This window comes from Scyliorhinus torazame, chromosome 8 (genome assembly GCF_047496885.1).
Source record: "Scyliorhinus torazame isolate Kashiwa2021f chromosome 8, sScyTor2.1, whole genome shotgun sequence".
Lineage (NCBI taxonomy): Eukaryota > Metazoa > Chordata > Chondrichthyes > Carcharhiniformes > Scyliorhinidae > Scyliorhinus > Scyliorhinus torazame.
In genome coordinates, this window is record NC_092714.1 from 81,597,708 (window position 1) to 81,623,760 (window position 26,053).

Consider the following 26,053-nt stretch of genomic DNA (forward strand, 5'->3'; position numbering starts at 1 on the left):
AAATCCAAATCTCTTCAGCACCTCCCATAGGTAGTCCCACTCCACTCTATCAAATGCCTTCTCTGCATCCATCGCCACCACTATCTCCGCCTCCCCCTCCGGTGGGGGCATCATCATCACCCCCAGCAACCTTCGTATATTGGCATTCAATTGTCTCCCTTTAACAAACCCTGTCTGGTTGTCATGTACCACCCCTGGGACACAGTCCTCTATCCTTGTCGCCATCACTTTGGCCAGCAACTTGGCATCTACATTTAGGAGGGAGATGGACCTGTATGACCCGCACTGCAGCAGGTCTTTGTCTCGTTTCAGGATCAACGATATCGTCGCCTCCGACATTGTCGGGGGTAGTGTCCCCCTTTCCTTAGCCTCATTGAAGGTTCTCGTCAGAAGTGGGGCCAGTAGGTCCACATATGTCCTGTAAAATTCCACCGGGAACCCATCTGGTCCTGGGGCCTTTCCTGCTTGCATGTTCCCAATTCCTTTAATCACCTCCTCCACCTCAATCTGCGCTCCCAGACCTGCCACCTCCTGCTCCTCCACCCTCGGGAACTCCAGCTGGTCCAGAAAGTGTATCATTCCCTGTTTCCCCTCCGGGGGTTGGGACTTGTACAGCCTCTCATAAAATGACTTAAACACCCCGTTCACCCTCCCCGCTCTCTGCTCCATCCTTCCCTCCCTGTCCCTAACTCCTCCGATCTCTCTCGCCGCCCCCCTCTTCCTAAGTTGTTGGGCCAACAATCGGCTCGCCTTTTCCCCATATTCGTATTGTATTCCTTGTGCCTTCTCCACTGCGTCTCCGCCTTACCCGTGGTCAGCAGGTCAAACTCCGTCTGTAGTCTCCGTCTTTCCCTGTATAGCCCTTCATCCAGGGCCTCCGCATATTGCCTATCCACCCTCAGAATCTCCCCAATCAATCTCTCCCTTTCTTTACCCTCTTGTTTCCCCTTGTGGGCTCTTATGGAAATCAGCTCCCCCCCTAACCACCGCCTTCAGCGCCTCCCATACTACTCCCACCTGGACCTCTCCATCATCATTGACCTCTAGGTATCTTCCAATACATCCCCTCACCCTTCCACATACCCCCTCGTCCGCCAGCAGTCCCATGTCTAATCTCCAAAGTGGGCGCTGCTCCTTCTCCTCTCCTAGATCCAGATCCACCCAATGTGGGGCGTGATCTGAAACGGCTATAGCCGAATATTCCGTTCCTGCCACTTTCGGGATCAGCGCCCTTCCTAGGACAAAAAAGTCTATCCGGGAGTATACTTTATGGACGTGGGAGAAGAAGGAAAACTCTTTACTCATCGTTCTGGCAAATCTCCAAGGATCTACTCCTCCCATCTGTTCCATAAATCCCTTAAGCACCTTGGCCGCTGCCGGCCTTCTCCCGGTCCTGGATCTAGACCGGTCCAGCCCTGGGTCCAGCACCGTGTTGAAGTCCCCCCCCCCATTACCAAATTTCCCATCTCCAGGTCCGGGATACGTCCCAACATACGCTTCATAAAACCCGCGTCATCCCAGTTCGGGGCATATACGTTCACCAGCACCACCACCTCACCTTGCAATCTGCCACTCACCATCACGTACCTGCCCCCACTGTCCACCACTATGGTCTTAGCCTCAAACGATACCCGTTTCCCCATCGGTATTGCCACCCCTCTATTTTTCACATCTAAGCCTGAGTGGAATACCTGTCCCACCCATCCTTTCCTTAATCTGACCTGATCCGCCAATTTCAGGTGAGTCTCCTGAAGCATAACCACATCCGCCTTCAGTCTCTCTAGGTGCGCAAATACCCTTGCCCTCTTAATCGGCCCATTCAAACCTCTCGCGTTCCACGTGATCAACCGGGTTGCCCCCCCCCCCCCCTGCTAGATTCCCTTCTAGCATGATTGCTCCCCCCATATTGCTTCCGGGAGTCAGCAAACTCTGGCTGACCTCTGCTTCCCCGTTTATCCTTGGCCTCCCTGCGTGTGAGGCCCCCTTCCTTCCTGCGCCCATTTTTCCTGCCGCAATTTCCATAGCGTGGGAAAAAACCCGCGCTTCCCTCTCAGCCCCGCCCCTAGTGGCGCAGCTCCCTCATTCCCCTTCCCTGTCCCCTTCCCCACCGGCGCCCACATTTCTTCGTGTCCCGCCGCCCCCCCCCCCCCCCCCCTCCGGGAGAAAATATTCTCCCGTCTAACATTTTTACAGATTAGCCCTCCCCCTCTCCCCCCTTTGCATTTCTTTGCCACCACCTCGCTACCTCTTTCCAAACATCAATTCCTCAAATCTAGTCCAACTTCTCTTCTTGAATAAATGTCCATGCCTCCTCTGCCGTCTTGAAGTAGTGTAGTTTGCCCTGGTGTGTAACCCACAGTCTTGCCGGCTGCAGCATTCCGAATTTTACTTTCTTCCTGTGGAGCACCGCCTTGGCCTGATTAAAACTCGCCCTCCTTCTCGCCACCTCCGCACTCCAATCTTCATACACGCGGATCACCGCATTCTCCCACCTGCTACTCCATGTCTTCTTAGCCCATCTCAGGACCATCTCCCTGTCCTTGCAGCGGTGGAACCTCACCACTATTGCTCGCGGTGTTTCCCCTGCCTTTGGTCTTCTCACGAAGACCCGGTATGCTCCCTCCACTTCCAGGGGGCCCGTCGGGGCCTCAGCTCCCATTAAAGTATGGAGCATCGTACTCACATACACCCCAACATCAGCTCCCTCTGTCCCTTCGGGAAGACCCAAAATCCTTAGATTCTTCCTCCTCGAGCTGTTCTCCAGGGCTTCCAGCCTTTCTATGCACCTCTTATGAAGTGCCTCGTGTGTCTCAGTCTTCACCACCAAACCCTGTATCTCGTCTTCGTTCTCGGCTGCCTTTGCCTTCACTCCACGGAGCTCCATCGCCTGGATCTTTTGCGTCTCCTTCAATCCCTCGATTGCCAGCAACATCGGCGCCAGCACCTCTTTCTTGAGCTCCTCCACACGTCGTCGGAGGAACTCCTGCTGTTCCGGGCCCCATACCATCTGGGCTCCCTCAGCCGCCATCTTGCTTCTCCCTTCTCTTCCCTGCCGCTGCTCCAGAGGATCCTCCGCAATCTGGCCACTACTATCGCTTCTTTCCATCCACACCCGGGGGGACTCCTTCCTTTGTCACCTCACACTGGGTTTGGCCGTAAAAAATGTCCGTTGGTCCCGATAAGAGCCCAAAAGTCCGTTAAAATGGGAGGTGCCGAAACGTGCTGCTTAGCTGGTCATCGCCGCAACCGGAAGTCGCCTCCCTCCGTTCTTAAACAGGGGTGTTACATTAGCCACTTTCCAGCCCTCTGGGACCCTTCCTGCCTCCAGTGATTCCTGAAAAATCACAACCAATGCCTCCACGATCTCCTCCGCTATCACTTTTAGTGCCCTGGGGTGTTGTCCATCCGGTCGAGGTGATTTATCCACCTTCACCCTTTCAGTTTCCCCAGAACCGTCTCCTTAGTAATGGCCACTGCACTCACCTCTGCCCCCTGGCTCACCTGGAGCTCTGGCATCCCACTGGTGTCTTCCATCGTGAAGACTGATGCAAAGTAACTTCAGTTTGTCTGTCATTTCTTTGTTTCCTATTATTACTTCTCCAGCCACCATTTCCAGTGGTCCAATGCCTATTTTTGCCTCTCTTACCTTTTATATATTGAAAAAAACTCTTCCTATCTTCCTTTATATTACTAGCTAGCTTGCACTCATACTTCATCTTTTCCCACCTAATTGCTTTTCTAGTTGTCCTCTGCTCGCTTTTAAAGGCGTCCCAATCCTCTGGCTTCCCACTAATTCTCACCACTTTGTATGCTTTTTCTTTAGCTTTTATGCTGTCCTTGACTTCCCTCGTCAGCCATGGATGCCTTGTCCTCCCCTTAGCTTGTTTCCTCCTCCTTGCGATGAATTTCTGTTGTGCCTCCCGAATAACCCCCAAAAACTCCTGCCATTGCTGTTCCACTGTCTTCCCTGCTCGGCCCCTTTTCCAATCAACTCTGGCCAGCTCCTCCTTCATTTCTTTGTAGTTACCCGTATTTATTTATATTACTGTTACATCAGATTGCAGCTTCTCCCTCTCAAACTGCAGGGTAAATTCTATCATATTGTGGACACTGCTCCCTAAGGGTTCCTTCACCTTAACTTCCCTAATCAAGTCTGCCTCATTACACATCACCAAATCCAGAATTGCCTGTTCCCATAGTAGGCCCTGTCACAAGCTGTTCCAAAAAAACATCTCTTAGACATTTCACAAATTCCTTTTCTTTGGATCGACTGCCACCTGATTTTCCCAGTTCACCTGCATATTGAAGTCACCCATGATTATTGTAATATTGCCTTTTTACATGCCTTTTCTATCTCCTGATTTATTTTCTGCCCCACATCCTGACTACTGCTAGGGGGCCTGTACGTAACTCCCATCAGGGTCTTTTTACCTTTGCGATTCCTCAACTCTACCCACAGAGATTCTATGCCTTCTGATTCTATATCGCTCCTTGCTATCGATTTAACTTCATTCCTTACTAACAATGCAACCCCACCCTCTTTGCCCATCTGCCTGTCCTTTCGATAGGACACATATCCTTGGATATTTAGATCCCAGCCCTGATCCCCTTGAGGCCACGTTTCTGTGATGCCCACAACATTGTACCTGCCAATTTCAATGTGCGCAACAAGCTCATTTACCTTGTTCCGTATACTGCGCGCGTTTAGGTACAACACCCTCAATCCTGCAATCCTTACAATTGACCATCTCCCTTTTCCCCACTTGTCACCTTTTTTGCTCTGTCTGAGGGGGATGTTGTTCCCACCCCCCTGCCATACTAGTGTAAATCCTCCTGAGTGAATCTAGCAAGCAAACCTCCCAGCCAGTACATCGGTGCCCCTCCAGTTTAGATTCAATCCGTCCTTGTACAGGTACCACCTGCCCCGGAAGCGATCCCAATCGTGCAAAAATCTGAAACCCTCCCTCCTACACCAGCAGTTTAGCCACGTGTTCAGCTGCACTATCCTCCTATTTCAAGCCTCACTGGCATGTGGCACAGGGAGTAATCCTGAGATTACAACCCTAGAGGTCCTGCTTTTCAGCTTACTGCCTAACTCCCTGAATTCCTTCTGCAGGACCTTATCTCTCTTCCTACCTATGTTGTTAGTATCTATGTGTACTACGACCTCTGGCTGTTCACCCTCCCCCTTCAGGATGTCCTGTGTTCGTTCAGAGACATCCTTGACCCTGGCACCAGGGAGGCAACATACCATCCTGGAGTCTCTTTCACATCCACAGAAGTGCCCATCTGTGCCCCTTACTATAGAGTCCCCTATAACTATTGCTCTCCTGCGCTTTGCTCGCCCCTGCTGAGCAACAGAGCCAGTTGTGGTGGCACTGTTCTCATAGAATTTACAGTGCAGAAGGAGGCCATTCAGCCCATCGAGTCTGCAACGGCTCTTGGAAAGAGCACCCTACCCAAGGTCCACACCTCCACCCTATCCCCATAACACAGTAACCCCACCCAACACTAAGGGCAATTTTGGACACTAAGGGCAATTTATCATGGCCAATCCACCTAACCTGCACATCTTTGGACTGTGGGAGGAAACCGGAGCACCCGGAGGAAACCCACGCACACACGGGGAGGATGTGCAGACTCCGCACAGACAGTGACCCAAGCCGGAATCGAACCTGGGACCCTGGAGCTGTGAAGCAATTGTGCTATCCACAATGCTAACGTGCTGCCCAAGGTTGCTGTTGTTTTCCCCTGATAGGCTATTCCCCTCAACGGTATCCAAAACGGTATACCTGTTAGAGAGGGGAACAGCCACAGGGGATTCCTGCGCTGACTGCCTGACCTTTCTACCGGTCACCCATCTGTCTGCCTGCACCTTGGGTGTGACCACGTCTCAATAACTCCTATCTATGACGCTTTCCGCCACCTGCATGCTCCTAAATGCATCCAACTGCTGCTCCAACGGAACCACGCGGTCTGTGAGGAGCTGCTATTGGTTACGCTTGCTGCAGATGTAGTCGACCGGAACACTGGAAGCGTCACAGATCTGCCACATTTCACATTTGGTGCTCTGCACCCCACTGAGTGACATTTAAGCACTAGTTAATTAATTTGAAATAAATACTTGAATAATTGTTAGATTGAGTTACAATTAACTATGTGGCCCTGATGCTAAATTTTTACTGTAAATTTAAATGCTAAATACTAATCTCTGCCCTCGGGTTTAGTTACTCTACCTAGTTAATTAATAAGTTTTAATTCGTTATTTTTCAATGTTATTTTTTTCAAATTCAACAGATTTCCTACCAGCCAATCAGTTCACAGCTTTACTGTGATGTCACTTCAGTTATTTCCCCCCACAATTTGAAGAGGTATTTGTATCACTTACCTTCCAGGGATGCACTCTGGATCTCTCCCTGCAGATTAACAGTTACAAAAAAGCCAGAAGAAGAAAACAAAACAAAAAGGGAAAATGCACCCAATTACCACACTGCTCCAAATTACCAAGCTCCAATTCCCACTCTGGCTGTCTCACTCACTCAGGCTGTCTCGACTTCACCGTGCGCAAAGCTTATTCGGCATATAAGCGACCCCTGATTTTGGACGGATTCATCAAAGCTTTAAAGGTTGACTTATATGCCGTGATCTATGATATGTTCCAGAGATTCACTCCACAATGTACCCAGCTCAAAATTAAATATTCTTAAACAAGCTTTGACAAAGAGTCATCCAGATTCGAAACGTTATCTCCCTTCTCTCACCACAGATGCTGTCAGACCTGAAGAGATTGTCCAGTATTTTCTTTTGTTTCAGGTTCCAGCATCCGCAGTAATTTGCTTTTATCTTTAATGAATCTTCTTAAGTTGTCTTTGTCTTGATTGACACTGTTGTATTTTAGCGGGTTCAAGCTAGAAGAAATCAACAGTTTTAAACTTTCAAATTGTGCCATGCATTGATTAGCATCATTTTACAAGTATTGCTGCATTTACAATAGTTGAAATCTACAATACAAGCTATATCATTTATGGCAGTGTCTCATGCAAAGACAATTTGTGGGTACAAATTCAAAAGTAGCTTTCAAAAAGGAATTTAATGAACACTTAAAAGAGAAAGAGTTCTAGAATATGGGGAAAGTGTGGGAGAACGGGATGAGCTTGATTGCTGTTCGAAATAGCGTAGTTACTTTTAAATTCTAAATGAGAATGAGACACAATTTTTTCTTTCCCATAAAGCAATGCTGAAGAAGGTTGGCAGAAAACCAGAATCTGATTCTGAGAGAGAGGACGCTGACCTCTGCAAAAGAGTCAAGTTAGATCCAGATGTTTCCAGCATTGCTCTCAACTTCAAAAGCCCAGCCAGCTTGTTTGAGAGTCTGATCTCTCCCATCGGAAGTAAAGAGTTCTTCAATGAATATTGGGAGCAGAAACCCCTCCTAATACAGAAGAATGACCCTTCAGTAGCTGCTTACTATCAATCATTATTTAAGTTTGATGATTTAAAGGAGATCTGCAAAGATGATGTATTTTATGGAAGAGATGTTAATTTTTGTCGATGTACGAGTGGGAAGAAGAAGGTTTTAAACAAAGATGGGAAGGTTAACTACACACAACTACAGAAAGACTTTGAACAGAAGAAAGCTACAATACAGTTCCACCAACCACAGAGGTTTAAGGTACAGTTTCTGAATGATATCTGTTTTCAGGTGTGATTTGTAGTCAAAATATCTTTTCATTTTCATTTCAGCACAAAGCACAGATTTTCTTTACTCTTTTTCAAGGATGAATTGTGGAAGATCCAGGAAAAATTGGAATGTTTCTTTGGTTCATTAGTTGGATCTAATGTTTACATCACACCTGCGGGTTCTCAGGGTCTACCACCCCATTATGATGATGTTGAGGTATGATTAAAGACTTCCCTTGCTGCTCTCATTTCAGGATTAAGAGTGGATAAAGGGCACTATATACTTTGCCTGAAAAAATATTTGCTTCGGTTATGTAGGTTTTTATTGCAGTCCATGGCAAAAGTTAGGATACTTGTGTTCTTTAATGTTCTTATCAACCTGGTAAGTGAGTACAATGCAGGCAGAGTTGTAATAACATAATTGTATGGTCGTTTGCTTTTATTTTGATTATCTTTTGTTATGTTGGTAGATCATGATGAATGTTGGTAGATCATGATGACTTGTTCATTTGTTTATGTATTCATACCAGCAGGTGAGCAAAGTGTAGATATGTACATGCATTATCTATATTTCTCTTATTTTATAATAAAACATTTATGCACATGTACTACTGCAACAATTCTGTTTTAAGCCTGGAAACGAAAATGTACAGGAGAGAGATGTCTCTATTTCTTTTCAAGCATTGCTTATTTATCCATCCAAATGACAGAAATCCTGGTAGTTTAATTTCTTATATTTGTTTCTTTGAACTGGTAGGTGTTTATTCTGCAGCTGGAGGGAGAGAAGCACTGGCGACTCTACAAACCCACAAAACCTTTGGCTCGTGAATACAGCATAGAACCTGAAGATCGGATTGGCAGTCCAACCCATGAATTTACATTAAAGGTAAAGAATTAATATTATTAGTGTGTACTTAATTAGATTTAGCATTTATTTTTTTCAATTTTCTTTGTGTTAAGATTTTACTTATCTGTGACAAATGACTATGGTACACTTTACATATTTTGTACATTTCTGGAACATTCTCTTTCTGAAATATGGTATCTGTAAATAATTAACCTTAACTTTGTGGCTTTTTAAAGGAAGACTGTAACAGTCATATTTGAGGTTCACTTTAGAAGGCAGTCTTCCTTGGAGGTCAGGCTTTCATATTGAATTTATGCTCACCAAGTTTAACATCAATGAATAGCAATTTCAGGCTCAAGCTGATACTATAGTTCTGGAGCGTAAATACATATTACACACTGCCACAATGTTTCAAACAAATCCAACTGCATGTTAGATGACTGCCTAAATAGCATAGCATTTTCAGTGGGCTCTCCAGAAATGTTGACTTTTTAAAAAAGATTATTCTGAGGGTCTGGGTGACACTGGTAAGGTATTGCCCACTCCACTGTTCTGAGCCGATTGAAAGCCAATTATATAGTGTGGGTAAAAACAGAAAATGTCTGACAAAATCTGTGGAGTGAGAACCAGTGAACATTTCAGGTCTTGTGACCTTTCATCAGAATGTTGTGCGAGGGTCTGATCGCATGTAGGCCAGAATGAGTAGGGGTGGCAGGCTGCTTTTCCTGAAAAATTACAGTGAACCAGTTGAGCTTTTACCTGCCTGCTCTCATGGTAATTTTCTGCCGCTAGTTCATAAATTGTCAGATATTTTGAGTTCAGTTTCAAAACTTGCCATGCTGGGATATGGATTTGTGACCTCTGGGTTCAGTCCCATAAGCATTGTTTATTTGCACACTTACTCTTGTAAACCAACACTATGATAATGAACTGCCTAAATTGTTAGTCCATAATTATAATTTGTCATGCAACCTCAGTTTCTCGAGAAAATAACACCTCAGTAGGGGAAGTACTTTCTCTGCTACAGTGTATCCAACTGCAAATTATTTCTGGCTGGGGAACGTTCCATATCGGTTAGTAGCACACTGATCTACCAGCTCATTTAAATTAATGGAACTGCTTTGGAGTGCCTTCCTCCTTTATTTGAAACAGGTTCATAGTTTTCTACCAATTGACTCAAGATGGTGTGCGTTCAGGGTGATAAGAGCATTGGTACATCATACATTTTTGTATAAATAATCACAACGCTCATTCTGTAGGGCATTCACCTTTTACTTTGACAATTTGAAATAAACAAGACGTATATAACTGGCTTTCATACATTTGAAGTAAGTGAGTTTAAATTTTATGAATATTTGAGTGAATGTTAAATTAAGGAATCCAAAAACATTGTTAGATAATATAATATTTATATATGTTGTACATTTTCTATATTCCTCTTGTGATGGATCAATTAAGTATTTTTGGCGATAGCTTTGAGACATTTTACTATCTTAAAATCGCAAAATAAATGCAAACGGTTATTATAGCTGCCATAGAACACTATAAAATGCTGTGTGAAAAGAAAATAGAAAATATGTATCAATATTTTAAAAATAAATACTGCATGAACAAAATCAGAAATGTTCCATCCATTGACCTGTACAGCATGACAAAATCTAAGCTAAAATTGGAAATGTCCATTTGCTTTCTTTTTCCAGCCAGGTGATCTGTTATATTTTCCCAGAGGAACAATCCACCAAGCAGATACCCCAACTGGAGGCTCACATTCTACCCACATTACCATAAGCACTTACCAGAACAAGTAAGAGCACTTTATTCTGGTTTATGTTTTGTAAGAATTTTGCACATGAAATTAGTAACTTTTAGTAGCAATTAATTCTTTCTCTGAACTTCTATATTCTCTGACCACTTCAAACCGTAGTAGTTCAATGACTAATCAAAATGCAAGCTAAAGTTCACACACATTCTTAATCTCAGTCTATTTATGAATGAGATTGATACATAGGAAGTGAGGTAAGGCTGTAGGTGGTGCAATTGTATTGTCATTATCTATCCAGGCACTTTGTATTAGATACGATGGCCATGGTTATTTTTGCAATCAACTCAAACCTCTTTTCAGTGCGCTTCACCAAGTCTGCCAATCTGAAGTATGATCAAAATAGTATTAATTTATTGTGCATACATTTCCTGTAAGTATCTTGCATTGATTCATCTCGTATTCATTCCAAAGCAATGGGCTAAAGCAAAGAAAGAGCAAATGAGCAACTTTTACAGATTTTTTATAAAAGTAAGCAGGTTCTGTTATCTAACTTATATTTGTATAGAAGCTGAGAGCCAGTAGTGAAAAATGTAAAAATGACAGAAAACAGAAAAAAAGCTTGAGAATAATTTAAGGACCTGATCATAAGATAACTTGTGCCACAACTGGTGCAAATAAAATAAAATAGAAATAATGTAAACTCATTTCACTCCTGTTCAAGGATATTTGGGAATGTATTCCTCTACAGAAGGTATTGACAATAGGCATTAACATTTGTCCAGTGCAACATTTATTGATTTTAAATAAAGATGTTTTTCGTTGTAGTACCTGGGGAGATTATCTACTCGATGTGATTCCTTGGCTTGTTTATGATACAATGAAAGAAGATATTGAATTATCCAGAGGCCTGCCTAGGCAATATCTTATGGTAAGGATCTTTAATTTTTTCTTTTATGGATTCAATGATTATGTTCCTCTATCTAATATTCTCCTGCAACTTCAGAACACAGATGCATAGTTAAATTTTTTTTTAAATTCGCTTTCATCTGGGTGGCTTACTAGAGAAGTGGAAATCTTCCTTTTCGATGTGGGAGGGTAGCCTTGAGTCTAAAAAAAGATAGTGGGGTAAAAATTCATCCAGAACAAGTGGAACAATCTTGTTGCACATAATAATAATAATCTTAGGCTTACATTAACACTGCATTAAAGTTACTGTGAAAAGCCCCTAGTCGCCACACCGGCGCCTGTTCGGGTACATGGAAGGAGAATTCAGAATGTTCAGATTACCTAACACCATGGGCGGGATTCTCCGAACCCCCCGCCGGGTTGGAGAATCGCCGGGGGCTGGCGTGAATCCCGCCCCCGCCGGTTGCCGAATTCTCCGGCACCGGATATTTGGCGGGGGTGGGAACCGCGCCTCGTCGGTTGACGGCCCCCCCCCCCCCTGGCGATTCTCCGCCCCTCAAACTGACAGATCTGAGTTTAAATATCATTGCCAAAATGAAATATTGCCACATGTCGGCTGAGTTTCATCACTTTTTCAGTCTGTCACATCAAGAATAAATTATTGAAAGGTGTTCCAGTAGAGTGGAGGGAACTACCAATTATTTTGATAATCAAATGAGAACAGTTAGTGGAGAAAGGGTATCCTTACTTCAAACTGCCTCACTAAAGTAATGATTAATCTGGAATGGATAAAAAAGATATATCTTCCATCGCTGAAAATGAAAGTCATTAATCCTGAGGTTGATGGATTGTTTTAAATTGCTTCTCTATAAATACATTTTTAGATATTTTTGAAAAATTAATTAAATTGTCCCTGCAGTAGCCGCAAATTTTTTGGATTGCACTTGAGCAAAATTATGCCAAAATTTGTGCTGGTGTCTGCTTTGATCTTGCCAATGGAAACTTCTGTCAGTTTCTTATGGAGTTCGCTTATCTATGCTGGAATGTAAGCATTGACATAGAATTAGTGCAATACAGCGCAACCAATTGGTTAAATAACAAGTAAGCTGCACTCTTCTGCCATAGTGCCTCGCTTGCAGACCATTTTGCCTCTGCTGCTCCTATTCTGTTATGCATAACAGGAATATGTCCATTGGGAAAAAAAACATTTCAGCTGTGCAGCACTTCTCAAGCTGCACCAACGTGCCTTTGACAATAAGGACTGATGGAAGTCAACAAAGGGTCCTGATTTATAAAGAGTGTTGACCACACCCTCTGCTGTAATGAAACCTGGACTGTCTATTGATGCCACGTTAAGATCCTTAAGAGTTCCATCATCGGTCCTTGTGTTGAATCCTGCGGATCAAGTGGGATGACTGTCAGACTTGCCCTATCACCCTCCATGAAGTTGCGTCTACCAGCATCGAAGCCCTGCTCCTGTGGAACCAACTCCAATGGACGGGCCATTGCGATTGGATGCCTGGAAACTACCTCCCTCAACAGATTCTCTTCTCCCAACTCTTGATTGGCCAATCTCTAAAGGGGAAAGGTACAAGGATACACTCGAGGCCAGCCTAAATCTCCGAAGCTTTGTGTTAAGATGTGGGAGATATTAGGAACTTGGGTCCAGAAATGGGGGGGGGGGGAGCAAGGTGTAGCAGGCAATTTAAAGGTTACAGACTGAAGGAAAATACTGTTTGCTATAACTCAAAGGGATACGCCCACACCCGGCTGAGACACATGGTCCCATTCAAATGTAAATTCTTTCGGGAATGCATAAGGTAATTCACTTAAGGTCCATTATCAATCGGGACAACTTTATTTGACAAGCCATTATCCCATTATAGAGTCTGACGACCAATTTGTCCATCAATGGAAGGCTATGGCATAGCTCTGGTCTTTTGTGTAAACGGGATGGGCAATCAAGCTCACAGTTGAGTTCCAGTCTGGACATCCCAGAAGAGGACCTTCGTTTGAAGGGCTGGGAGGAGCATAGAGGGAGAGAGAGATTCGATTTGGAACAGGCCAGCAGAGAAGGATGTGAGCAGCCATGAAACAGGTCATGAAATTGACTATACAGAGAAAGGATGTAAGCAGCCATCAAATAGGTCATGAAAAAGCCACCGAGAGAAGGCGTTGGAAAAAATGTTCTGAACGAATGTCCCCAACAGAAGAAAGATTGCTTCCTAATGCAAGTGTTGCTTTTGCCTGTATTGTAAGTGGAATGAGAGCTGTATTTTCATGCAAGGTGTTGTTTGATGGAAAATAATGTTAAGGTTCAGAAACTACATGTAATCTGTTAGTGTTTGTAGAACTTTGAAGTAAAAGTTTAAATATTGTTATAAAGTTTATTTATAAAATAACCAAGCCCTATTTCTTACGTTATCACTCCTGGAATGAATCGATTTTTCTGCAGTCTAAAACTCAATAAAGCTACGCGTCTGATTCAATCACTTAGCCATTGTTGAAGATGACTAGGCATCCGTAACAATTTGTTACAAACGCCTGGTCAGCTCTCAACAATGGCTAAGATACTGAACTAGACGTGGAACTTTTTAAAGTTTTAAGACTGTGCAGACAGATCGATTCGTTCCGGGAGCGAGAATATAAGAAATAGGGCTTGATTATTTTATAAACAAATTTTATTAAAACAAAAGAAAACCATATTTAAACTTTTACTTCACGTGTTTAAGTCTGAATGGGACCATGTGACTCAGCCAGGTGTGGGCGTATCCCTTTGAGTTTGGGCTAACAGTATTTTCCTTCACTCTGTTTAACCCATAAATTGCATACTACACCTTGGATCCCCCATTTCTGGACCCAAGTTCCTAATATCTCTGACTTCTTGACAATTGATACCACTGACTGGGAGGAGAAGGTTGCAGATCACTTGGCATGGCTTCACCTGGTCCATCAAGGTGCAAGCTACTTTGAGGCACAGCGACTTGACAATCGGGTAGAATGGTGGCGGCAGAGGATGGAAAGGGAAATCAACCTGGGACTGCAAAGTTCACTCTGCCGCCCAACAACATGCCCTCACTGCGGAAAAACTTGTCGATCCAGAATTGGGCTCCTCCGTCATCTGTAAACTCACCAAGCCTGATTGGCATTATCCTTGATTTCTACGGACCGCCGATGATCAATCGACTGACTTCTCAACAGTGCGGCCCAAAACTTTCAGATTCATTGAAGGCAGCAGGGAAAAGCCTGGGAACTACAGACCGGTGAGCCTAACGTCTGTAGTAGGTAAGTTGCTAGAAGGTATTCTGAGAGACAGGATCTACAAGCATTTAGAGAGGCAAGGACTGATTCGGGGCAGTCAGCATGGCTTTGTGTGTGGAAAATCATGTCTCACAAATTTGATTGAGTTTTTTGAGGGGGTGACCAAGAAGGTAGATGAGGGCAGTGCAGTAGACGTTGTCTACATGGACTTTAGCAAAGCCTTTGACAAGGTACCGCATGGTAGGTTGTTGCAGAAGGTTAAAGCTCACGGGATCCAGGGTGAGGTTGCCAATTGGATTCAAAATTGGCTGGACGACAGAAGGCAGAGGGTGGTTGTAGAGGGTTGTTTTTCAAACTGGAGGTCTGTGACCAGTGGTGTGCCTCAGGGATCGGTGCTGGGTCCACTGTTATTTGTGATTTATATTAATGATTTGGATGAGAATTTAGGAGGCATGGTTAGTAAGTTTACAGATGACACCAAGATTGGTGGCACAGTGGATAGAGAAGAAGGTTATCTAGGATTGCAACGGGATCTTGATCAATTAGGCCAGTGGGCCGACGAATGGCAGATGGAGTTTAATTTAGATAAATGTGAGGTGATGCATTTTGGCAGATCGAATCAGGCCAGGACCTACTCAGTTAATGGTATGGCGTTGGGGAGAGTTATAGAACAAAGAGATCTAGGAGTACAGGTTCATAGCTCCTTGAAGGTGGAGTCGCAGGTGGACAGGGTGGTGAAGAAGGCATTCCGCATGCTTGGTTTCATTGGTCAGAACATTGAATACAGGAGTTGGGACGTTTTGTTGAAGTTGTACAAGACATTGGTACGGCCACACTTGGAATACTGTGTGCAGTTCTGGTCACCCTATTATAGAAAGGATATTATTAAACTAGAAAGAGTGCAGAAAGGATTTACTAGGATGTTGCCGGGACTTGATGGTTTGAGTTATAAGGAGAGGCTGGATAGACTGGGACTTTTTTCCCTGGAGCGTAGGAGGCTTAGGGGTGATCTTATAGAGGTCTATAAAATAATGAGGGGCATAGATAAGGTAGATAGTCAACATCTTTTCCCAAAGGTAGGGGAGACTAAAACTAGAGGGCATAGGTTTAAGGTGAGAGGGGAGAGATTCAGAAGGGCCCAGAGGGGCAATTTCTTCACTCAGAGGGTAGTGAGTGTCTGGAATGGGCTGCCAGAGGTAGTAGTAGAGGCGGGTACAATTGTGTCTTTTAAAAAGCATTTAGATAGTTACATGGGTAAGATGGGTATAGAGGGTTATGGGCCAAGTGCGGGCAACTGGGACTAGCTTAATGGTAAAAACTGGGCGGCATGGACTGGTTGGGCCGAAGGGCCTGTTTCCATGCTGTAAACTTCTATGATTCTATAATGGCTCTTTGGTTAAGAATGGTGCAGATCTCCGTTTTAAAAAAAAAAAAAAAAATTAAAGGAAAATTGCAATTAAACATTCAGATATCAGGGATGTCCACTCTCCCCACTCCTTTTTGCCTTGGTTATAGAACCACTGGCAATGGAGTTGAAGGGCTGGCAGGGGATAGTAAGGAGGGGTGTGGAGCAGAAGGTCTTGTTGTAGGCGGCGACTTGCTTCTGTACATTTCGGACCTACTGGGATGGGGGTTTGGAGCGATTATGGGGATCCTAGAGGAATTCAGCCAGCTTTGGGGGGAATAAATTGGAACATGGGAAAAAGCGAGGTCTTTCCGATCCAAGGGCGGGGGCAGGAGCAGGAGAAGAGGCTGGGAAAGATGTGTTCAGTGGCGGGAGAGAGCTTTTGGTATTTGGGCACCCCAAGTAGCGCGTGAGTGGGAGCAGCTGCACAAGCTGAATCTGGCGCGTTTGGTGGAGCAGATTAAGGGGGACTTTAGAAGGTGGGATGTCCTGTTGTCACTGGCGGGGAGGGTGTGACAGTGAAGATGACGGTTATATCCCGAAGTTTCTGTTCATATTTCAGAGCCACCTGATTTTTGTCCCCAAGGCTGGGGGTGAATGGATTTGTGTGGGCGGGTAAAACCCCGCGGGTGAAAAAAGTGCTGCTGGGGCGGTGGTGGGGGGGCGGGGGGTTTGGGGGGGAGCGCTGGCGGCTGACCCTACCGAACTTGATAAATTAGTATTGGGCAGGTAGTGGGGGAGGGGTCGGTGTGGGAGCGGGTGTGAAGGTGGTCTCATCTAGGAGCATGAGTTTAGGGGCACTGTTAACGGTGCCTCTGCCGTTCTCACCAGCTCGGTACTCCACAAGCCCGGTAGTAGTGCAGCCCTGAGGGTGTCGGGATAGTGGCGGAAGCACATGGGATGGATGGGGTGTCGGCGTGGGCAACAATTTGTGGCAACCACTGGTTTGCGCTGGGAGGGGTGCTAGATGGGGGATTTCGGGGGTCGTAGCGGGTTGGGATCCAGCGGTTTGAGGGCTTGTTTTTAGGTGGGGCTTTCCGTGTTTGGAGGAAGAATTCCAGCTGCCTGGTGGGAATGGGTTCTGCTACTTAGAACATAGAACATAGAACAATACAGCGCAGTACAGGCCCTTCGGCCCACGATGTTGCACCGAAACAAAAGCCATCTAACCTACACTATACCATTATCATCCATATGTTTATCCAATAAACTTTTAAATGCCCTTAATGTTGGCGAGTTCACTACTGTAGCAGGTAGGGCATTCCACGGCCTCACTACTCTTTGCGTAAAGAACCTACCCCTGACCTCTGTCCTATATCTATTACCCCTCAGTTTAAGGCTATGTCCCCTCGTGCTAGCCATTTCCATCCGCGGGAGAAGGCTCTCACTGTCCACCCTATCTAACCCTCTGATCATTTTGTATGCCTCTATTAAGTCTCCTCTTAACCTTCTTCTCTCTAACGAAAACAACCTCAAGTCCATCAGCCTTTCCTCATAAGATTTTCCCTCCATACCAGGCAACATCCTGGTAAATCTCCTCTGCACCCGTTCCAAAGCCTCCACGTCCTTCCTATAATGCGGTGACCAGAACTGTACGCAATACTCCAAATGCGGCCGTACCAGAGTTCTGTACAGCTGCAACATGACCTCCTGACTCCGGAACTCAATCCCTCTACCAATAAAGGCCAACACTCCATAGGCCTTCTTCACCACCCTATCAACCTGGGTGGCAACTTTCAGGGATCTATGTACATGGACACCTAGATCCCTCTGCTCATCCACACTTTCAAGAACTTTTCCATTAGCCACATATTCCACATTCCTGTTTTTCCTTCCAAAGTGAATCACCTCACACTTCTCTACATTAAACTCCATTTGCCACCTCTCAGCCCAGCACTGCAGCTTATCTATATCCCTCTGTAACCTGCTACTTCCTTCCTCACTATCGACAACACCACCGACTTTAGTATCGTCTGCAAATTTACTCACCCACCCTTCTGCGCCTTCCTCTAGGTCATTGATAAAAATGACAAACAGCAACGGCCCCAGAACAGATCCTTGTGGTACTCCACTTGTGACAGAACTCCATTCTGAACATTTCCCATCAACCACCACCCTCTGTCTTCTTTCAGCTAGCCAATTTCTGATCCACATCTCTAAATCACCCTCAATCCCCAGCCTCCGTATTTTCTACCGTGGGGAACCTTATCAAACGCTTTGCTGAAATCCATATACACCACATCAACTGCTCTACCCTCGTCTACCTGTTCAGTCACCTTCTCAAAGAACTCGATAAGGTTTGTGAGGCATGACCTACCCTTCACAAAGCCATGCTGACTATCCCTGATCATATTATTCCTATCTAGATGATTATAAATCTTGTCTCTTATAATGCCCTCCAAGACTTTACCCACTACAGACGTGAGGCTCACCGGTCTATAGTTGCCGGGGTTGTCTCTGCTCCCCTTTTTGAACAAAGGGACCACATTTTCTATCCTCCAGTCCTCTGGCACTATTCCTGTATCCAATGATGACATAAAAATCAAAGCCAATGGTCCAGCAATCTCTTCCCTGGCCTCCCAGAGAATCCTAGGATAAATCCCATCAGGCCCCGGGGACTTATCTATTTTCAGCCTGTCCAGAATTGCCAACACCTCTTCCCTACTTACCTCAATGCCATCTAATCTATTTACCTGGAGCTCAGCATTCTCCTCCACAACATTATCTTTTTCCTGAGTGAATACTGACGAAAAATATTCATTTAGTATCTCGCCTATCTCTTCAGACTCTACACACAACTTCCCATCCCTGTCCTTGACTGGTCCTACTCTGTCCCTAGTCATTCGCTTATTCCTGACATACCTATAGAAAGCTTTTGGGTTTTCCTTGATCCTTCCTGCCAAATACTTCTCATGTCCCCTCCTTGCTCGTCTTAGCTCTCTCTTTAGATCCTTCCTCGCTACCTTGTAACTATCCATCGCCCCAACTGAAACTTCACACCTCATCTTCACATAGGCCTCCTTCTTCCTCTTAACAAGAGATTCCACTTCTTTGGTAAACCACGGTTCCCTCGCTCGGCACCTTCCTCCCTGCCTGACCGGTACATACTTATCAAGAACACGCAATAGCTGATCCTTGAACAAGCTCCACTTATCCAGTGTGTCCAAAACTTGCAGCCTACTTCTCCACCTTATCCCCCCCAAGTCACGTCTAATGGCATCATAATTTCCCTTCCCCCAGCTATAACTCTTGCCCTGCGGTGTATACTTATCCCTTTCCATCCTTAACGTAAACGTCACCGAATTGTGGTCACTGTCCCCAAAGTGCTCACCTACCTCCAAATCCAACACCTGGCCTGGTTCATTACCCAAAACCAAATCCAATGTGGCCTCACCTCTTGTTGGCCTGTCAACAAACTGTGTCAGGAAACCCTCCTGCACACACTGAACAAAAAACGACCCATCTAATGTACTCGAACTATATCTTTTCCAGTCAATATTTGGAAAGTTAAAGTCTCCCATAATAACTACCCTGTTACTTTCGCTCATATCCAGGATCATCTTCGCCATCCTTTCCTCTACATCCCTAGAACTATTTGGAGGCCTATAGAAAACTCCCAACAGGGTGACCTCTCCTTTCCTGTTTCTAACCTCAGCCCATACTACCTCGGAAGATGAGTCCCCATCTAGCATCCTCTCCGCCACCGTAATACTGCTCTTGACTAGCAGCGCCACACCTCCCCCTCTTTTGCCTCCTTCCCTGAGCTTACTAAAACACCTAAACCCCGGAACCTGCAACATCCATTCCTGTCCCTGCTCTATCCACGTCTCCGGAATGGCCACAACATCGAAGTCCCAGGTACCAACCCATGCTGCCAGTTCCCCTACCTTATTTCGTATACTCCTGGCATTGAAGTAGACACACTTCAAACCACCTACCTGAACACTGGCCCCCTCCTCCGACGTCAAATCTGAGCTCCTGACCTCTATACTCTCATTCTCCCTTACCCTAAAACTACAATCCAGGTTCCCATGCCCCTGCTGCATTAGTTTAAACCCCCCCAAAGAGCACTAACAAATCTCCCCCCCAGGATATTTGTGCCCCGCAGGTTCAGATGTAGACCATCCTGTCTGTAGAGGTCCCACCTTCCCCAGAAAGCGCCCCAGTTATCCAGAAATCTGAATCCCTCCCGTCTGCACCATCCCTGTAGCCACGTGTTTAATTGCTCTCTCTCCCTATTCCTCATCTCACTATCACGTGGCACGGGCAACAACCCAGAGATAACAACTCTGTTTGTTCTAGTTCTGAGCTTCCATCCTAGCTCCCTGAAAGCCTGCCTGACATCCTTATCCCCTTTCCTACCTATGTCGTTAGTGCCAATGTGTACCACGACTTGGGGCTGCTCCCCCTCCCCCTTAAGGACCCGGAAAACACGATCCGAGACATCACGTACCCTTGCACCTGGGAGGCAACATACCAAACGTGAGTCTCTCACGCTCCCACAAAATCTCCTATCTGTGCCCCTGACTATAGAGTCCCCAATTACTAATGCTCTGCTCCTCTCCCCCCTTCCCTTCTGAGCAACAGGGACAGACTCTGTGCCAGAGGTCTGTACCCCATGGCTTACCCCTGGTAAGTCCCCCCCCCCCCACAAGTATCCAAAGCGGTATACTTGTTTCTCAGGGGAACGACCGCAGGGGATCCCTGCACTGACTGTTTTTTCCCCGTCCCTCTTACAGTTACCCATCTATCTCCAATCTTTGGTGTAACTAATTCCCTGAAGCTGCTATCTATGACCCCCTCTGCCTCCCGAATGATCCGAAGTTCTTCCAACTCCAGCTCCAGTTCCCTAACTCGGTCTTGGAGGAGCTGGAGATGGCAGCACTTCCTGCAGGTAAAATCAGCAGGGACACTAACGGCATCCCTCACCTCAAACATCCTGCAGGAGGAACATTGCACTCCCTTCCCTGCCATTCCTCTAACTTTCTACCAAGATCTGGCTAACAACTAAATTTAAAAAAATTTTTATATATAAAAAAAAAAATAAAGAATAAAAATTATTAATAACAATAATAAAATATGGTACTTACCTCACACCAAAGGGTTTTATTATTAGGTTAGAGGAGGAGGGCGGGTGGGAGACACTACACGTGTAGTGTCTCGGGTTTCCTCTCCACCAGAATTTATTGGTGAGGGTCTTCCCAGACGTCCGCGGGTCGACTTCCTGTTCCCACCTTAAACACTAGAATTTTTAAAAAAAAATTTATTTAAAGGAGAAACTTACCTCCCAGAAATCACTTCCGCACTGCCCCCGCAGAAATGGACTAACCTGCTCCGCTCCTGCTGAAATCGACTTGGCCTGCAAGGTAAGCAAGTTGTTAATCTGCGCTTTTTCAAAATTCCCGCGCTGATTCTAAGGTCCCAGCTCTCACTCCCGAACTCAACAGCTGACCTGCAAGGCAAGTAAGTTAATCTGTACTCACCTCACCACAGACAGCAACCTTTTAAATGGTCCCCTCTGTCTCGCAGCCCCCGCGCTTTTCAAATTCCCGCGCTGATTCTAAGGTCCCAGCTCTCACTCCCGAACTCAACAGCTGACCTGCAAGGCAAGTAAGTTAATCTGTACTCACCTCACCACAGACAGCAACCTTTTAAATGGTTCCCTCTGTCTCGCAGCCCCCGCGCTTTTCAAATTCCCGCGCTGATTCTAAGGTCCCAGCTCTCACTCCCGAACTCAACAGCTGACCTGCAAGGCAAGTAAGTTAATCTGTACTCACCTCACCACAGACAGCAACCTTTTAAATGGTCCCCTCTGTCTCGCAGCCCCCGCGCTTTTCAAAATTCCCGCGCTGATTCTAAGGTCCCAGCTCTCACTCCCGAACTCAACAGCTGACCTGCAAGGCAAGTAAGTTAATCTGTACTTGCAGGTGAGGGACTTTGTGCGGAGGCAGGTTTCTACCTTTCTGCACCTGCCGCCCCAGGGAGTACAGGACAAGGTAGTGTCAAAAACAGGAGTGGAAGAGGGGAAGGTATTGGAAATTTATGAAGAGCTCGTGCATTGGGAGGGAACCCCGACAGGGGAAGTGAAGCGAAAGTGGGAGGAAGAACTGGGCAGAGAGTTGGAGGTCGGGTTAGGGGAGGGTGCCCTGAGGCGAGTCAATGCGTCCTCATCGTGTGCCAGGCTTAGCCTGATGCAATTTAAGTTGGTTCACAGGGCGCATATGACTGTGGCTGGATGAGCAGGTTCTTTGAAGGGTTGGAGGATACGTGTGGGCGGTGTGTGGAAGGGCCCGCGAAGGGGCTGTTTAGCACAGGGCTAAATCGCTGGCTTTGAAAGCAGGCCAGCAGCACGGTTCAATTCCCGTAACAGCCTCCCTGAACAGGCGCCGGAATGTGGCGACTAGGGGCTTTTCACAGTAACTTCATTGAAGCCTACTTGTGACAATAAGCGATTTTCATTTTTCATTTCATGTCCATATGTTTTGGGCATGTTCGAGGCTTGGGGGATTTTGGCAGGGATTTACCGAAGTCATGTCGAAGGTATTGAAGGATGGGGTGGTTCCGAGTCCAGATGTAGTGATTTTTGGTGTGTTGGAAGGTCCGGGAGTCCAGAGGGCGAGAGAGACTGATGTTTTAGGGCAGCACAGTAGCATAAGTGACTGGCATTGTGGCTTCACAGCGCCAGGGTCCCAGGTTCGATTCCCCGCTTGGACACGGTCTGTGCGGAGTCTGCAAGTTCTCCCCGTGTCTGCGTGGGTTTCCTCTGGGTGCTCCGGTTTCCTCCCACAGTCCAAAGACGTGCAGGTTAGGTGGATTGGCCATTCTAAATTGCCCTTCGTGTCCAAAAAGGTTAGGAGGGGTTATTGGGTTACGGGGATAGGGTGGAAGTGAGGGCCTAAGTGGGTCGGTGCAGACTCGATGGCCCAAATGGCCTCCTTCTGCACTGTATGTTCTATGTTTTGGCCTTTCCTTTCTGTAGTCTGATAATGTGGGTAAATGTGAGGTTATCCATTTTGGTGGCAAAAACAGGAAGGCAGATTATTATCTGAATGGTGGCATTTGAGGAAAAAGGGAAGAGTAACGAGACCTGGGTGTCATAGTGGAACAGTCTCTGATGATTGGCATACAGGTACAGTAGGCGGTGAGGAAAGCTAATGGCATGCTGAACTTCATAGCGAGAGGATTTGAGTAAATAATCTTTATTGTCACAAGTAACAATAACTGTTAACACTGCAATGAAGTTACTGTGAAAACCCCCTAGTCGCCACATTCCGGCGCCTGTTCGGGTACACTGAGGGAGAATTCAGAATGTCCAATTACCTAACAGCACATCTGTTTGAACTTGTGTGAGGAAAGCGGAGCACCCGGAGGAAACCCTCGCAGACACAGGGAGAACGTGCAGACTCCACAGAGACAGTGACCCAAGCCGGAAGCAACAGTGCTGTGTTATACTGTGCTACCGTATAGGAGTAGGGATGTCTTGCTGCAGTTATACAGGGCCTTGGTGAGGCCACACCTTGAGTATTGTGTGCAGTTTTGGTCTCCTAGTTTGAGGAAGGACATTCTTGATATTGATGGTGTCCAGCAAAGGTTCACCAGACTAATTCACGGGATGGCAGGACTGACGTATGAAGAAAGACTGGACCGACTGGGCATGTACTCACTCAAGTTTAGAAGAATGAGTGGGGATCTCATAGAAACGTATAAAATCCTGATAGGACTGAACAGGCTAAATGCAGGAAGAATGTTCCTGATGTTGAGGATGTGTCGACCTAGAGGTCACAACCTAAGAATAAGGGGTAAGCCATTCAGGACTGAGATGAGGAAGAACTTCTCTGAGTTGTGAATTTGTGGAATTCTCCACCACAGAAAACTGTTGGGGCTCGTTCATTGGATATATTCCAGAGGGAGTTGGACCTGGCCCTTGCGGCTAAAGGGGTCAGGGGTATGGAGAGAAAGTGGGAGTGCGATACTGAATTTGCATAATCAGCCATGATCATATTGAATTGTGGTGCAGGCCCGAAGGGCCTACTCCAGCACCTATTTTCTATGTTTCTATAATCTAGGCTCATCCAAGTTCAGATAATTAATTTGCTAGTGCTTACGGAACCAGCACCGCTGTTGGAAGAGTTACCTTTCAGGTGAGATGTTAAATTGACTTCCCATTTGCCTGTTCGGGTAGCTGTGAAAGATACAATGCCAATATGTAAGGAAGAGCAAGGAGCTGTCCCCGTGTCCTGGTCAGTGTTCGTCCTTCCAGGAGCATAATCAACTCCAATTATTCATTATTTAAAACTTCTTTTATATGCTGCTGCTCTTCCCTGTAAAATTGATTGTTCCTCTTCTAAAGTAATTAATTGATTGTGAAATGCTTTGAGATGTCCTAACAATGTGAAAGGGACTATATATATTTTATGTTTGTTCTCATTCTATGGGTTTTATAGCAGATGAATTCGTCGACCGATTCAGCAAGAAAACTGAGTGAATTCCTGCGAGGGTTGGCAGATCAGGTAGAGAATGGAAAAGAAACAAGATCATCTGAAATGAAAAAGGATTTTATTTTAAATAGATTGCCTCCATACATGAGTAACACTTCAGATTGTTTAACACAAGGTAAAGTTGAGGGTATTTCTCTCTAAAACTGGTTTAGTTTATCTAAGCTCTTTATGAATACCACATAAAACTGAAAACCGCCCGTCTTTAAATTTCATGTGCTTTGGATACACCTTAGAAGTTTGAATATTGAGACAATAGAGTCATTAATCAATGCATATGGCATCATTGTTAAAAACAAACATGACAAATACATATATTTTCACATCAAAATGTATCTTTTCACATTGGATATTGAAATATGTTAAGTTGTTTATAATGAAGGAATATTCTTACCAAACACTATGGCGGAGATGGCTCACCTTTGGCTATCAGTGGAATCTTCTAATCCCGCCGAAGTCAGTGGCAATTTGCATGACTTACCCATCCTACCACTGAGAACCGGCGGCGGGGGCTGACTTTTGCGTGGCCATAAGATTCCACCAGTGAGAATGGTGGAAAATCCTGTCTGTAATCATGCTAACTTTGGTCCCTTACTAAATTCATGATAGAAAATGATGCTTTTACCAAATCTTGTTGCTTGTTCTTAACAAAACCGTGCATTCAAAATATTCACTAATATTATTTTGCTAAAGAATTTGCTCACAACTCAAGTTTATGTTCAACCAGTTGTTCTATGGTTAATCTGAATTATCTTTCTCTTCCTTTCTGAACAGTTTTTACATTGGCTGCTTTCATTGCAGCCTTGTGGTTGTTGGGAATCCCAATGTGCCTAATTGAATTTTAAATTAGTAAAGAAAAAATGAGCAATGAGCTTTAATCATGAACCTTTTTTCTGTATTTGTTGATAATATGGTAAAACAAAAGTTCAAGCCACATACCATCCTGACTTGGAACTATATCCTTCACTGTCGCTGGGTCAAAACCCTGGAACTTCTGAACAGCAATGTGGGTGTTCATACAACACATGGACTGAAGCAGTTCAAGAAGGCAGCACACTACCACCTTCTCAAGGGCAATTTGGGATGGGCAATAAATGCTGTCCTAGCCTGCTACGCCTGCATCCCATGAATGAACATTAAATAAAGTTTCTACTGATTGATTGTCTGATAAAATGGTGTGACAGAATTGAAAAGCCCAAACTTCAGCACAGTGAAAACACATTTATAAGGAAAGGGGAGCTGTGATTGTGGCAGCTCGGAGAGGGGAGCTGTGATTGTGGCAGCTCGGAGAGGGGAGCTGTGATTGTGGCAGCTCAATCAATCGGAACAGCCGTGCAAGGCGGTGGCACAGTGGTTAGCACTGCTGCCTCACAGCACCATGGACCCAGGTTCAATTTCAGCCTTGGGGACTGTGTGTAGAGTTTGCATGTTCTCTCCATGTCTGCGAGGGTTTCCACTGGGTGTTCCGGCTTCCTCCTACAATCGAAGTGCAGGTTAGGTGGATTGGCCATGCTAAATTGCCCCTTAGTGTCCAGGGAGGCTACAGGATTATGGAGAAATGGGGGAAGTTGATCTGAGGAGAATGCTCTTTCGGAAGATTGGTGCAGACTCGATGGACTGAGTAGCCTCCTTCTGCACTGTAGGAATTCTATGATGATTCGAGGCCAACTTAAGAAAGCAAATTTAATCAATAATGA

General features: G+C 45.5%; 1 protein-coding gene across 5 annotated transcripts in view; it reads left to right on the forward strand.

Moving 5' to 3' along the window:
- The window catches only part of riox2 (ribosomal oxygenase 2), a 61,148-nt gene that overhangs the window by 6,088 nt on the left and 29,007 nt on the right, over nucleotides 1–26,053 (forward strand). For 4 of the 5 annotated variants that reach the window (XM_072513906.1, XM_072513903.1, XM_072513904.1 and 1 more), the window contains 6 exons: nucleotides 7,233–7,672; nucleotides 7,778–7,897; nucleotides 8,438–8,566; nucleotides 10,228–10,331; nucleotides 11,115–11,217; nucleotides 24,306–24,474. In XM_072513906.1, the coding sequence (XP_072370007.1) occupies nucleotides 7,235–7,672; nucleotides 7,778–7,897; nucleotides 8,438–8,566; nucleotides 10,228–10,331; nucleotides 11,115–11,217; nucleotides 24,306–24,474 (1,063 nt within the window). In that variant the 5' untranslated portion in view covers nucleotides 7,233–7,234. The remainder of the gene's footprint in view (nucleotides 1–7,232; nucleotides 7,673–7,777; nucleotides 7,898–8,437; nucleotides 8,567–10,227; nucleotides 10,332–11,114; nucleotides 11,218–24,305; nucleotides 24,475–26,053) is intronic. The other variant, XM_072513905.1, reaches the window with a different exon arrangement.